This window comes from Magnolia sinica, chromosome 11, assembly GCF_029962835.1.
Source record: "Magnolia sinica isolate HGM2019 chromosome 11, MsV1, whole genome shotgun sequence".
Lineage (NCBI taxonomy): Eukaryota > Viridiplantae > Streptophyta > Magnoliopsida > Magnoliales > Magnoliaceae > Magnolia > Magnolia sinica.
In genome coordinates this window covers 61246611-61258272 of record NC_080583.1, presented here as the reverse complement: position 1 = coordinate 61258272, position 11662 = coordinate 61246611, and the positions used below count along the sequence as shown (strand labels likewise).

The 11662-nt window shown below is 33.8% G+C and overlaps 2 protein-coding genes across 2 annotated transcripts; both read left to right on the top strand.

The window, feature by feature from the left end:
- Nucleotides 1-615: 615 nt before the first annotated feature.
- On the top strand, nt 616-2153 carry LOC131218125 (MMS19 nucleotide excision repair protein homolog). Its single transcript, XM_058212807.1, has 4 exons — nt 616-973; nt 1104-1180; nt 1773-1853; nt 2001-2153. Exons 1-4 carry the CDS (start codon nt 970-972, stop codon nt 2151-2153), a joined length of 315 nt encoding a protein of 104 aa, XP_058068790.1. The 5' UTR covers nt 616-969.
- A 3128-nt stretch (nt 2154-5281) lies between these two features.
- LOC131218390 (nuclear-pore anchor-like) lies at nt 5282-6206 on the top strand. Its single transcript, XM_058212987.1, has 4 exons — nt 5282-5338; nt 5416-5489; nt 5627-5811; nt 5919-6206. The coding sequence occupies exons 1-4, from the start codon at nt 5329-5331 to the stop codon at nt 6031-6033; spliced, it is 384 nt and encodes a 127-aa protein (XP_058068970.1). The 5' UTR covers nt 5282-5328; the 3' UTR covers nt 6034-6206.
- The last annotated feature ends 5456 nt before the right edge of the window (nt 6207-11662 follow it).

The following is an 11662-nucleotide window of genomic DNA, read 5'->3' as shown; positions in this document are numbered from 1 at the left end:
GCTTCTCTGAACGACTGAACCTTAATCCCAAAGCTTTTGTCGTCAAACAATTCATGAGGTGGTAGTGCTGAAATGTGAATTCCAAAAAGTCAAACGTGCTTTGGGTTGTCCCATAATGTACAGTCTAATGATGGATTCACATGTTAGGGGTTATATCATGGCTCTCGGTGTGTACTTGTAAGCATTCCATATATTTATGAACACTTAGATTGATTATTCAGTCATGGGCATGCCAATGGATTACTTTCTATATCACATGTCATTCATTCATTTTTTTTCAAACACACTCATGTCATGCCAATTGTAGAGTTAATTATCAAATATGAGCTTTGTAGAAAAGGAGACCAAGGAAGATAGGGTGCTCAACTAGTTCTTCAGATGGATTATTTGTGTAGCCAATTTCAAGAGCTTCATTTAAACACATTGAATTTTTTGGCCTTTTGGGTTTGGATTCAACATCTCTAGTTCAGCTATTTTAAACTTCACTCAGCCATGCACGTTGAATATGTTCAACACTTTTTTCGCACTATAAGGGAAGATGTGGCTTTTTAATTGACAAAAAAACTATAGACTCTGTGTGTGTGTGTGTGTGTGAGAGAGAGAGAACTAGAGATGTTGTATCCATGAACACCTTATTATGGACTAGCCACACAATAAGGTGTTGGCTAGTCCACAAATTGTTGTTGAGGTATGCCACTTTATTCAGCATTTTCCAGGTTGTTGTATTTAATTATGTGAACTTCTGTAAATTCCTGCAAGTCCATGCTGTCTTTCTATTTTGAATTGGTAAATAACTAGTTCTTTTCATGGTTCACCATGCATGTTTTACTTGGTGAGGTGTGTTTTCTTAGATATGGTTAGTCGCTGACGTACATTTTAGCGCAGGTCTTACCTCTCAATCTTATTGAAGTGTTCTAGAATGGAAATACCATTGAAAATCTTACCATTCAGCGAAAGATTATTTGGTTGATGTGTATGTGCAAACATAAACTGGTTATATTTTGTTATGGAATTGTTGATTACTTTTTTGCTTTGCATCTTCTATGTTGTGATTGTTATGCAAAGTTTCATATGAAGTTTCTGTTTTCCACATGTGCAAATAGGGAAAGAGGCTATTTTAGAGAATGCTAATACCATTATAGCTCATCTTATTGGATTGGTTTCCTACCCACACATGATGGTAATATCTCGTGCCATACATTGATTTCCTTGGTTAGTTTATTACTTTCCCACCTAACCAGTTATATTTCTTTACTTCATTTCTTACCACTAGTAAATGATGCCTTCTTATCCGGTTCTTCTTTCTTAATTTCATTTCTAACCACCTTGTCGTTGATCTATAAGGATGCTTTTTTTTTATTTGTACCAAATATCATGGAATTTCATGATATTCTGCACCAAATAAGACTGATTAATCATGAAACATCATGATATTTTCTGCAACCAAACGCGGCCTAAAGTAACATTTGTACAATAATACATTTTGCAATCACTTTATCTTATAGGGGTGCTGGCATGTTGGAACTTTTAAGGTCTCCATGTTTAACACTCCATGTCTGACACTTACACATGCATTCATTTCCAATTTACATAGTTCTTCTTGTCTCATTTGCTTTAGTTCTTCTTGTCTCATTTGCTTATCATTATAACCAAGTCATTTAAAATGCATTAAAAGTGGTAACTCTGTTAAGTAGGTGTATTAGGTAATGAACTTATTTTGAAGTCAACAAGATTATTTGAAATTCGTAGAAAACTTTCTTGGCATGTTTCAGCTTGTTCGTGAAACAGCAATTCAATGCCTTGTAGCCATGTCAGGGCTGCCCCATGTGACGATTTATCCCATGAGACCGCAGGTTGGTTTCCCGTTACATTTGTAAACTCAACGACATGAATTCCCCTATGTGCATTTTGTTGGATGGTTTATGATAGTCGATGCCTTTTCATGTCAGCTGATTGCAAAAGCTTCTTATGTAATACATATTTGAAACACTCTTTTGCAGGTACTACAGACTATATCAAAGGCTCTCAATGATCTAAAGAGGCTCGTTCGCCATGAAGCTGCTAGATGTCGTCAAGCATGGTTTGATTGCATTTATAAGCACATCAATCATCTAACATTTCTTCTTCAAGTCAGTGGGTATGACACTATATGATCTTTCATAATAAGGAATCAACTGCATCAAGAAGCCTTCATTTTTGAGGGGCACAACGCCGTTACTTGTTCGATTAAGAAAAAAAGGCCAGTTCTGCCAGAAGAAACATAGAAGACTAACCCATACATGCCTTTGTCAAACTACAAATGAGTGGGTAAGCTTTTGTTTTCTCAGAAGACATCCATCATATATGGGATATCCCAATATTGGAGATAATCAATATTATCTTACCAATGGCAGCTATGTGAAACCATTGACAAGTAAAACACCAAAAGGTATGTGAATTTGAGAGCCTAAAATGCCCTATTTCCCCTCTAGAATTTGTTGGACTTTTTATGGGCTTGTTGAGCATGAGAGAAAAAAAAATCGTGTTTTCTTTTATCGTGGGTAGTTGCAAAAGAAACTACAATTTCAAATGGGTAGTTGCCTATTCATGAAGCAAAGGCCTTTACAAGTTAGATGCAACTCTCAAAATGTTAGTATGTTTGGTATCTTCTTCTATTTCAGCCTTTTTCTGTAGAGTTACAGATAATACAAGTTTTTTCACCTTCGATTGCAGAAAAGAAGCTGTAAATCTATAGATAATGGAATGGGTGTTTGGATGAGATGATTGGCATTTTGTTTCTAGATCTCTTGAAGATTCAAAAAGGCTACAAATTTTAACGTTTTTACTATAGTTGTTAGAGGTGCTCATTGAAAGATTACCCTTGTAGTGAGTCCAATCAAGGTATGGATAATACATGGTTTTAGTTCATGGTAAATGGCACCTTTTATTGTGGATCACCCCTAAACTAAAGACCTGGTACCTTTTGTTGTTGTAAGTTCCTAATTAGTTTGTTTCAGTATGTGTCGGAGCTATCCGGATGTTGAGCGGGGGTCCCTAGAAGGTGGGAACCGCTGTTATGACCTTGATCAAGCTGTCCATTTTCTATGGACAACAAGATGGGTGGCCTGACCATTTGACAGGCTCGTGTTTATGTATTATCTCAAAATTGATTAAGCAGATCCGGATGTGCGTCAGAGCTATCCAGATGTGCGTCAGAGCTATCCAGATGTTGAGTAGGGGTCCCTGGAAGGTGGGAACCGCTGTTATGACCACAATGAAGCTGTCCATTTCCAATGGACAACAATATGGGTGGCCTGGCCATTTGGACAGGCCTGTATTTATGTATTATCTCGAAATTGATGAAGCAGATTCGGATGTGCGTCAAAGCTATCCGGATGTTGAGCAGGGGTCCCTGGAAGGTGGGAACCGCTGATATTTATTTTTTCCCTTCATCATTGTCTGTGTGATCTTGTGAACGGGTTAGATGATAAATACACATCACTACAGGCCCTAGAAAGGTTTCAATGATGCAAATCATTATACCCATTGTTTCTTATGGTATGGTCCACTTGAGTTTTGGATATGATTCAATTTTAGTTTCAATCCCGTAAATGAACTGGAAAAGCAGATGGATGGTGTAGATAAACTACATATAGTGGGTACATTGATTTCCTAACCCTAAACCTAAATCTAAACCTGAACTTGAACCCCAATTCCTAAACCTATAACCTATAACCTAAACCTATGACCTCAATCTAAACCTATAACCTAAGCCTGTAACCTATAACCTAAACCTATGACCTCAATCTAAACCTATAACCTATAACCTAAACCTAAACCTAAACCTAAACCCAACCTATAACTTATAACCTATAACCTGAACCTAAACCTAAAACTATAACCTATAACATAAACCTAAACCTAAACCTATAACCTATAACCTATAACCTATAACCTATAACCTAAACCTATAACCTATAACCTCAATCTAAACCTATAACCTATAACCTAAACCTAAACCTAAACCTAAACCTAAACCCAAACCTATAACCTATAACCTATAACCCACCTATAACCTACACCCAAACCTAAGCCTATAACTTTAACCTAAACCTAAACCTATAACATATAATATATAAACTAAACCTAAATCTAAACATAAACCTATTCTCAAATCCCTAAACCTAAACCTAAACCTAAACCTATAACCTAAAGCTAAACCATTAATCTAAACCTATAACCTAAACCTATAACCTATAACCTAAACCTAATCCTATAACCTATAACCTATTCTCCAATCCCTAAACCTAAACCTATAACCTTAACCTTAACCTAAACCTAAACCCAAACCCGAACCGAATTCCTAAACTATAACCTATAACCTAAACCTAAACCTATAACCTTAACCTTAACCTAAACCTAAACCCAAACCCGAACCGAATTCCTAAACTATAACCTATAACCTAAACCTAAACCCAAACCTATAACCTATAATCTATAACCTAAACCTAAACCTTTAACCTATAACCTATAACCTCAATCTAAACCTATAACCTATAACCTAAACCTAAACCCAAACCTATAACCTATAACTTGTAACCCACCTATAACCTACACCTAAACCTAAACCTAAACATATAACCTATAAACTAAACCTATAACCTATAACCTAAACCTAAACCTATTCTCAAATCTCTAAACCTAACCTAAACCTAAACCTATAACCTATAACCTAAACCTAAACCTAAACCTAATCCTATAACCTATAACCTATTCTCAAATCCCTAAACCGAAACCTATAACCTTAACCTAAACCTAAACCCGAACCCGAATTCCTAAACCTATAACCTATAACCTCAATTTAAACCTATAACCTAAACCTATAACCTATAACCTATAACCTTAACCTAAACCTAAACCACCTATAAACTAAACCTATAACCTATAACCTAAACCTAAACCTAAACCTAAACCTGCACCTATTCTCAAATCCCTAAACCTAAACCTATAACTTATAACCTAAACCTATAACCTGATATATATATATATATATATATATATATATATATATATATGTATGTATGTATGTATGTATGTATGTATGTATGTATGCATGTATGTATGTATGCATGTATGTATGTATGTATAATTAATCTATATGAGAAACATTTTAGCCTGATTTTTCTCTCCTCTTTTTCTTACTCATGTCTTTCTCTCTCACTATGTAATGTTTCTATAAGTATGTTCCAATTTTGTTAGTTATATATGTAATAGCTTATTGAGGACATGCAGAAAGCAAAGGAAGAGACGAAAAATTTGAAAGGAGAGGCACAAGCCAACAAGGATCACATGCTACAGTTGGTTTGGATTTTTTACTTAGATTTATTATCTGATACTCTTAAGGATTTAAATATTTTATGATATTTTTTTTACAGTATAAAGAAATAGCACAAGTGAATGAACTTCTATTGAAGCAAATTGAATCTGCTCATAAACAATTCAAGGCTGAGGTACATCCCTGTATCCTGAACCTCATTTGTTTGAAAGTTGCAATCCCTGTTTTCAGTGTTTTTTTGTCTTTCTTTCTTTTAAGATGTGTACAAAGGCATGCTTATTTGATTGTGTCTACAAATGTTGTTTTATATAGGCTGACAAGCTAAAGAAGTCACTGGATGATGAAATTCACTTTCTCAAGGGAAGGGTTTCAGAACTTAAAAGTGATCTTGTGTCAAAGTCCACAGAAGTTACATCTGCAGTTTCAGAGAAAGAAGAAACTTTATCTTCTGCATTTGCTAAAATTGACCGTCTGAAGGAAGAAAATTCTGTAAAAACGTGAGCATTATTGCATTATATGGAGGGTGTTTACTGTGGTGGAGTGTATTTGTTTCTTACACATGAGGGCATGCCTTAGTTGTATGCAACCACTCTTCTTGTTGTAGGTCTCAAATAGTGGAATTGGAAATTCAGATCTCTTCTTTGAAGGAAGATCTTGAAAAGGAGCATATATGCTGGCGTACTAGCCAGAGCAATTATGAAAGACAGGTTTACTCTTAATTTCTTGTCATAATTCTTATTTCCCATCTCATTTATGTGCAGTGGGATATGGAAGAACTTCGTATGAAGTATTTGGAGATGGAGTCGAAGCTAAAGTTTGAACAGGTTCCTTTTTTGTAATTCTTATGATAGGTTGAGTAAAGTGAAGTATTGTTTATTTAGAAATGTGAATGTGGGATGCATTATTTGATTTGATTGTTATTTGTAATAAATGCATCATTTTTTCCTAATTGCATTTTATGCACTATTCCTATCAGCATTAAGCTTTAAGCATAGATGAGTTATCAATCACAGCAGGTTCTTGCAATGGAAACATACACCATTATTACAATTTTTTTAAATAAAAAAAAAGCTACGGATTTTAGCCGTAGCTATTATTCTGAAAACCGTAGCTATTGCTAACTAAAACATGTTGCTACGGATTTCATTCCACTTTTAGCTACTGATATTATCTGTAGCTATAGGTACATTGCACTACAGAAATTATAGCTACTGCTTTTTTCCGTAGCTAGTGATATCTACTGCTACGGATGTAATCTGTAGCCGTAGGTATATTTCGCTACAGATATTATAGCTACGAACTTTATCCATAGCTATTGATATCTATTGCTACGAATTTAATTTGTAGGCGTAGCAACATTTCGCTACAGAAATTATAGCTTACGGCTTTTGTTCGTAGCGACTGATCTCTATTGCTACGGATTGAATCTATAGCCATTGATTTTTAGACCTTTAGCTACACCACCAATAACTACGAATGTGCTACAGACAAGATCCGTAACAAAAGGCCTTTAGCTACGTTTTTGTCTGTAGCCTTTGCCCGTTTTTTTGTACTGGATGAATAAGGTTTTATCAATACTTCTTATGATAAAGTTGTGACTAAGTAAAAATTTAGTCAGTTTTTCATACCATACCCTGGGACCTTATTTCAAACCATAAAGTCCCTTTTTAAGACAGTACACATGATTTTAAAGTTTTGGGTCCTCTAAACCCTTATGTTGTTCAACATATACTTCCTCATGTAGATCACCATTTAAAAGTGTACTTTTGACCTTCATTTGATATATTTTGAGTTTTTTATAACATGCAATTGAAATAAATAATCTTATGGATTTAAGGCATGTAACTAGTGCAAAAGTTTTATCATAATCAATACCTTATATCTGAGCGTATCCTTCTACAACCAGCCATGCCTTATTTCTAATGATATTCCCCATTTCATCAGATTTTTTTCTTAACGATCCATTTAGTTCCAATTACATGTTTACCAGAAGGTCTAGGAACCAAGTACCAAATATTATTTCTAACAAATTGATTTAACTCTTCTTGCATAGAAAATATCCAACTTTCATTAGCAAACGCTTCATTTACATTTGTCGGTTCAATTTGAGAAGTGAAGCAGACATAATTACAGATGTTTTCTAACTGTCTTCTTGTCTGAACACCAGTACGAGGGTTACCCAATATCTAACCAGTTGGATAGTCTTTGACTAATTTTAATTCAGTATTAACTGATTTAAATGAAGAGTCAAGTTTATCTATTATGTTGACTTCAACATCATCTTCTCTTGGAGTGGGTGTGATCAAGTGATCGTCAATCACTACATTAATAGATTCCTGAATCACCCTTGTTCTTTTATTAAGAACACAGTATGCTCGACTATTTAGAGTATAACCTAAGAATATTCCCTCATCACTCTTGGCTTTGAACTTTCCCAAATTTTCTTAGTCGTGTAAAATGAAACATCTACTTCCAAAAGACTGAAAATATTTTATAGTCGGGTTCTTATTAAACCATAATTCATAGGGTGTTTTATCTTTAACTTTTCTAACATACACACGATTTATAATGTAGCAAGCAGTATTAATAGCTTCAGCCCATAAGTTTTTCGGTAAGTTCAGGCTATTTAGCATTACATTGGCCATTTCCTGAAAAACTCTATTCTTTCTTTCAACAACTCCATTATGTTGAGGTGTTTTAGGAGTAGAGAACTCATGTGATATACCATGGTCATTACAGTACTTCTCAAAATTGCAATTTTCAAACTCAATACCATGATCACTTCTAATTTTGATCACAGGTACCTATTTCTCAGTCTGAATTCTTTTTAGAATTTTTCTGACTTCATCGAGAGTATCTAATTTCTCTCTTAAGAAGGCTACCCAAGTATATATGGTGAAATCATCAATAGTAGCTAGAAAATACTTCTTTTCACCTTTACTCTTCATTCTCGTTGGTCCCACCAAGTCCATATGGAGTAGTTCTAGTGGTTTAACTGTGGCTAAGGAGTTCACTTTCTTGTGGCTACTCTTAATACGCTTTCCAATCTGACATGCACCACAAATTTTTTCTACCTTTTTTAATTTGGGTAAGCCACGAATGTGATCTTTCTTGCTCAATCTATAACGATCGATAAAGTTAACATGTCCAAGACATTTATGCCATAGTTCAGTCTCGTCTGTTTGGACCATGTAACATGAATAGTTAGACGAGCACGAGTCATTAATAATGTAGCAATTTTCAGAGGTTGTGCAACCATTTAATATCACGCAACCCTTCTCATTTGTAATCTCACATCTGTGATTTAAAATTTTTATACTCTGTTTATTATCGTAGATTTGAGATATACTTAAGAAGTTATGTTTTAAACCTTCAACATAAAGTACATTTTCAAAGAGAGGGAGGTTAGGAAGTTGAACAGTACATTGGCATATGATTTTACAATTGCTTCCATCTCTGAAAATAACTGAACCGTTGTTTATTTCTTTGAAGTTGGTGAATATCACTTTGTTACCTATCATATGTCTTGAACATCCACTATGCAGGTACCATTTTCAGTGACTAATGACTTTGAAAGTTGTGTGGGCAACAAGACATGTAACCTTTGGAACCTATTTCATTATGGTTCTAGGTTTAAGAGTACCATTAGATTTTCTTTGTTTTTGGGAGTTAGAATTTCTCCACTTTCTATTAACTCCAATTCCATCTGAGTTGAATTTTAGAAGCTCTTTGAGTAAGTCCACGATTTTTTCAGCTAAAAGTGATTTATTATATCTTTGATTTCTATAGCTGATAGCATTAGTATTAATTTTAGGAACTTGAAGGGGTTTGGAGCTTTTGAAATCATTTCGATTAAAATCTCTTAAATTCTTACCTTTAGGGTTTGAGGATTCCCCCTGTACAAATGTTGGAGGTGTATTCTTGATTTCCAGGGAATCATTTTTTATCTAACCCAGACCTGACTTGTGACCACATTTTCTGGATGAGGTTAACAATTTTTTCAGTTTTGAGTCTCTGTGGGCATATCTCCAAGTATCCTTAGAACTCAAAAAGGAAGAAACTTAGAGTTTCACTTTCTCATTTTCAGTTCTGAGCTTTTGTAACTCTAAAGATTTGAAATTTAAATCTAATTTTATTTTTTCAAGATAGTCTGAAAGATGAGATTTTTCTAAAACATTGCTTTCAAGTTCTTCTTTTAATTTAGCATATTTCTATTTTTAAATTTTCAATTTGACAGCAATCTTACAACTTTCTCTATATAGGGCATTGTAGGTATCTTGAAGGTCATCTTCATTTTCATTTTCTTGATCACTCCTGAGATTTTCATAATCAAATATATTGCAACTATCTGAGGAAGTGACTCTGGCTATAGTCATAAGGGCTTTCACATCATTTGTGTTGCATTTTCCTGTTTTAATTCATCCGACTTAAAAGTGCTTTCAGAGTCAGATGATTCATTCCAAGTAGCTATCATGCCCTTTCTTTTTGACTCATTCCTTTTAGGACATTTATTTGCCAAGTGCCCATATTCATGACAGTTAAAACATTAACTGTCTTTTGTTTTAGTTTTTCAAGACTTAGATTTTCCTTTTCTTTTATCAGATGCTTTTTGAAAATCTAATCTTTTTTTATTTTTGAAAATTTTATAAAATTTCTTAGCTAGCATTGCCACATCACCTTCAGTTTCTTCAATATTAGAATTAGTACAATTTTCTTTTGAAACAGATTTAGAAGATTTAAGAGCAATAGACTTGCCTTTAGGAGCCTTAAAATTCAACTCATATATTTAAAGAGAGCCAACTAACTCCTCAACCTTCATATGATCAGTATCTCTTAATTCTTGAATGATAGTAACCTTAGAATTGAATCTGTTAAGAAGAGATCGCAGTATTTTTGCACAGACCTTGCTTTCTGAGATTCCATCTCCTAGACCCCACATGGAATTTACTATATCATTTAGTTTCATATAAAAGTCCATGAAAGTTTCATTTTCTTCCATACAAATTTCTTTAAATCTAGTAGTGAGGATTTGAACTTTTGATTTCTTGACTATAGTAGTTCTTTCATGTATCATTTCAAAAATATCCCAAGCTTTCTTAGCTGTATCGCATGAAATAATTCTTTTAAATTTATCAAGTGATAGAGCACAAGTTATGGCATTTAAGGTCTTAACATTAGCACTGCTTTCACTTTTCCGAGTTCCAATCCATAAGTAAAATGCAATTTCTCTCATAGACTTGGTTCCATCTTCGGCTACTACTTCAGTCATAAGAGGTTTCCATTTGGTTACAATGCCTTACCACAAACTTTCATCTAAGGATTTTTAAAAAATCTTCATTCTGGCTTTCTAGTATGCATAATTAGAGTCATGAAAAGGTGGTGGCTTGGTAATAGACAAACTATCAAAATTTGACATGATAAAGCTCTAAATCTTTTAACTCAAGGAATTTAATAAAAAAAAATGACCAACTTATATTTGATACCACTTGAAAAGGAGAGCTTAAACAGTCCTAAAGGGGAGGGGGGTTGAATAGGATTATGCCAAATAATCAAATAAAATACACAAATAGTAAATAAATCAGAGGTCTCAATTAAACTAGTATTAAAATGTTGATTCAAACTGATTCGTGGGACAACTTTCACCCAAATAAGTTTAGGTAGGACAACCTTATTTCATGAAACTTATAAGAATCAAAATTTCAAACTAAGCAAGAGTAAATAAAAGTTAAACTATTAAAAGCATTCACCACTTTAACGTAAAGAGATTACAACCATTTACCACATAAACATTAAAGGCATTCACCACAACACCAAGAATTATAGTGGTTTGATGTGTCAACAACTGTTCTCAAACAACCACACTTACTTCACTCCCAATAATCACTCTCTATGTGATATTGGCTTTCACCATGAATAAGGTTTTCACAGGAACACCTTAAAACCTGATACAGTTGTGATTTTAGTGGGTTATCACCAAAAAAAAAAAAAAAAAACCTCACTGAGATTTTCTGGCTATCTCAGGAAAACCAACAATGAGATTTTTTGGCTACTTAATAAAATCAAAATACAAAATAATTATATACTTATCTTCACCTTTGAAGACGTATCTGTCGATGTAGCCATAGAACCACTTCTCTTGAATATAGATCATTCAATGTTCAGTCATATAAATAAGGGTTCAAGGTTCTAGATTGATTTTAAATAGATTCAAACCAATGGCTACTTCTTTGAATTCTTTTAAGATCTCAAAAAGAAGAGTATTTACTCTTTTTATAAAATAAAATTGACAGAATAAGATATTAAGGAATTAAATAAAAAACTATTAAAAATATTTAATAAATACTATGC

Coding starts and splice junctions, on each gene's coding strand:
- LOC131218125 (XM_058212807.1), top strand. Junction 1,181..1,772: donor TTTCCTACCCACACATGATG/GTAATATCTCGT, acceptor GGCATGTTTCAG/CTTGTTCGTGAAACAGCAAT. Junction 1,854..2,000: donor TTTATCCCATGAGACCGCAG/GTTGGTTTCCCG, acceptor ACTCTTTTGCAG/GTACTACAGACTATATCAAA.
- LOC131218390 (XM_058212987.1), top strand. Junction 5,490..5,626: donor ATAAACAATTCAAGGCTGAG/GTACATCCCTGT, acceptor TGTTTTATATAG/GCTGACAAGCTAAAGAAGTC. Junction 5,812..5,918: donor GAAGAAAATTCTGTAAAAAC/GTGAGCATTATT, acceptor TTCTTGTTGTAG/GTCTCAAATAGTGGAATTGG.